Here is a 2,615-nt window from a genome sequence, read left to right on the forward strand (position 1 = left end):
GGACGGACGTATCAGTCAGCAAACGGCCGGAGCTAATCCGCACGTGGTCGGCCTGCAGTACCGCGTGATGAGGCACTTTAAGCGAGCATGGACGCGTCGAGGATACCTCTAGGACCTAGGACGAGCAGGTGGAAACACGGTAGGGTCGTATGGGACATGGTATAGCGGTGGGCAAAGGCTGAGTAATTGTGTGGGTTGCGGAGCATATTTGTTATTTAACTCCGGACGGGCGCAAAGCCATTCCAATGGTATAAAAATGTATGGAGCGTAGTGGAAAATACAAGTTTTGTACTTCACCCTCTCAGCGTACCAGAATTATCGTCTCAGCGACCCTCGGAGTCCCTTCGCGTCGGACTTAGCGTCTACAATCAACCCTAGCTTTGCCAATAGGCCGGACTCGTCGAAACTAGATAACTCCGCCATCGCATATCGATCCAAGTAAGCTCCGGATTTAAAGTATAAAATTCACCAAGCGTCTGTAGGCACGAGACTATTGTTCGGGTTCAGTGGAACTCCCCACCCGGGTTACTGTCGAACTTCGGAGATAAATACTCCGGAGAATCGCTATACTGTTTGTTTCAGGCCTCAAGATTTTGTTTGTTTTAGGTTTTCCTACGGGCTACCCTACGGCGTCTAACTTCTCCCCCTCCCTTCGAACTTAAATATTACCCTTCAATCGCCTTAGACCGCCTACACCCATACCGCTGGGTGTTTTAGGTTTTATTTCTTTTGGTCTTTGGTGTTGTCGTGTGTTAGTGCCTATCACCGCGAACCACAGAGTCCGCCATAGCCGATCAGAAAGGTTACCAACCTCCCAATTAAGGAAGGCCACGGCCCGCACACCACACGAGCTTGTGTTCGGTTTTATCCGACCAGCCACGGTAGTCTCCGCAGCCACGTGGGGTGGACTCCCACGAGTCACGTGACCATTGCAACGAAACCAGGAAGGAGTTGCCAAGCTGCCCACATTGGAGCAGCCCTCGACTGGGACCCCACTTCCAGAAGAGTTACGGCTTTACCTAGTTAAGTCGCGCAAGTCACACGACACCGCGAGAGTGGATGACATATCGCACGGCGAATACCTACCCATATGGAACGGTCGCTGGGACGGCCTAGCGATGCTCGCGGGAATTACCAACGGCACCCTTAACTGACTATCTGGGGGTGGGCCTACGCGCACGCTGAGGCATACCTTGGCACGCGCCGACCCGCCATTCTCGCACCCCGGCCCCCCATGGGCAATTTTGTCCCGCTGGGCCTGGCAGGCAGAGATCGCGCATCGATGGGGTCCGAAACTCATGCGATCGGTCCGGGGGTTCTTGCTACCCCCTATTGCAGCACCCCCGATCCTGTTTCATTAGGCACCGAACCCCCCAAAGTCCACCATTCCCCCTCCACCGATCTCAGTCGGGTCGCAGCCTGGCTTGGTCAACCATCGATGGGGTCCGAAACTCATGCGATCGGTCCAGGGGTTCTTGCTACCCCCTATTCCAGCACCCCCGATCCTGTTTTGTTAGGCACCTAACCCCCCAATGTCCACCGTTCCCCCTCCACCAATCTCCATCAGGTCGCAGCCTGGCTTGGTCAACCATTGATGGAGTCCAAAATGCCTGCAATTGCACCAAGGTTTGTTGCTACCCCCTATTCCAGCACCCCCGATCCTGTTTCATTAAGCTCCAAACCCCCCAAAGTCCACCGTTCCCCCTCCACCGATCTCCGTCGGGTTGCAGCCTGGCTCGGTCAACCATTGATGGGGTCTGAAACTCATGCGATTGGTCTGGGAATTCTTGCTACCCACTATTTCAGCACCCCTGATCCTGTTTCATTAGGCACCGAAGGCCTCAACGTCCACCATTCACCCTGCACCAATATCCACTGTTTGGCTTACTTGTTTGGGTGGCAACTGGACTCAAAAACATGACAATTTGATCAGTGTTGGCTGTGCCCCCTCTTTCAATACCCACAGGTCTGTTTTGTTGAGCACTGAACATGCCCAAGTCCACCATTGAATTTTCACAGACTTGAACACAAGTTGAGTCGGTGGAAACAGCTAAAGGTACAGTTTCACTGGATTAATCAAAGTATTTATAGTCCTGGGCATAAGAAGTATATAGGTATAGCAAAATATCCTGTTGTGAGAGCCAGGCTCGATGAGCCCAGGTCAAGAGAAGAGCAGTCCGCACATGGGCTTATGTAAGCAATCTGAATGCGGTGGCGCGAGTGCAAAGTCGCTCGCGGTCGTCGACACACGCAACGTGGGCCTTCGGTAAGTGTCTCATTATACTCAGCGGGTATGAAAACCCCAGGGTACATGTTTTGTTGACTTTATTTTATGTTCTAGAGTCCGAGCGAGGCAGCGACAGAGACGCGCCGACGCGCGCGAGACGCGAAGTCCGCGACTTGCTCCCTACCGGCTCTCGACGTTCTCGACGCCGCCGCCGCCTCCTCCACAACTCCTCAATGGGTTAAGGGTTAGGGTTAGGGTTAGGGTTAGGGTTAGGGTTAGGGTTAGGGTTAGGGTTAGGGTTAGGGTTAGGGTTAGGGTTAGGGTTAGGGTTAGGGTTAGGGTTAGGGTTAGGGTTAGGGTTAGGGTTAGGGTTAGGGTTAGGGTTAGG

General features: G+C 53.4%; 1 protein-coding gene across 1 annotated transcript; it reads left to right on the forward strand.

The window, feature by feature from the left end:
* Positions 1 to 2,150: 2,150 nt before the first annotated feature.
* GLOTRDRAFT_128716 (uncharacterized protein) lies at positions 2,151 to 2,476 on the forward strand (the record flags this gene model as incomplete). Its single annotated transcript, XM_007867259.1, has 2 exons — positions 2,151 to 2,255; positions 2,342 to 2,476. 2 exons carry the CDS (start codon positions 2,151 to 2,153, stop codon positions 2,474 to 2,476), a joined length of 240 nt encoding a protein of 79 aa, XP_007865450.1.
* Positions 2,477 to 2,615: the final 139 nt, after the last annotated feature.

Source organism: Gloeophyllum trabeum (genome assembly GCF_000344685.1).
Source record: "Gloeophyllum trabeum ATCC 11539 unplaced genomic scaffold GLOTRscaffold_00005, whole genome shotgun sequence".
Taxonomy (NCBI): Eukaryota; Fungi; Basidiomycota; class Agaricomycetes; order Gloeophyllales; family Gloeophyllaceae; genus Gloeophyllum; species Gloeophyllum trabeum.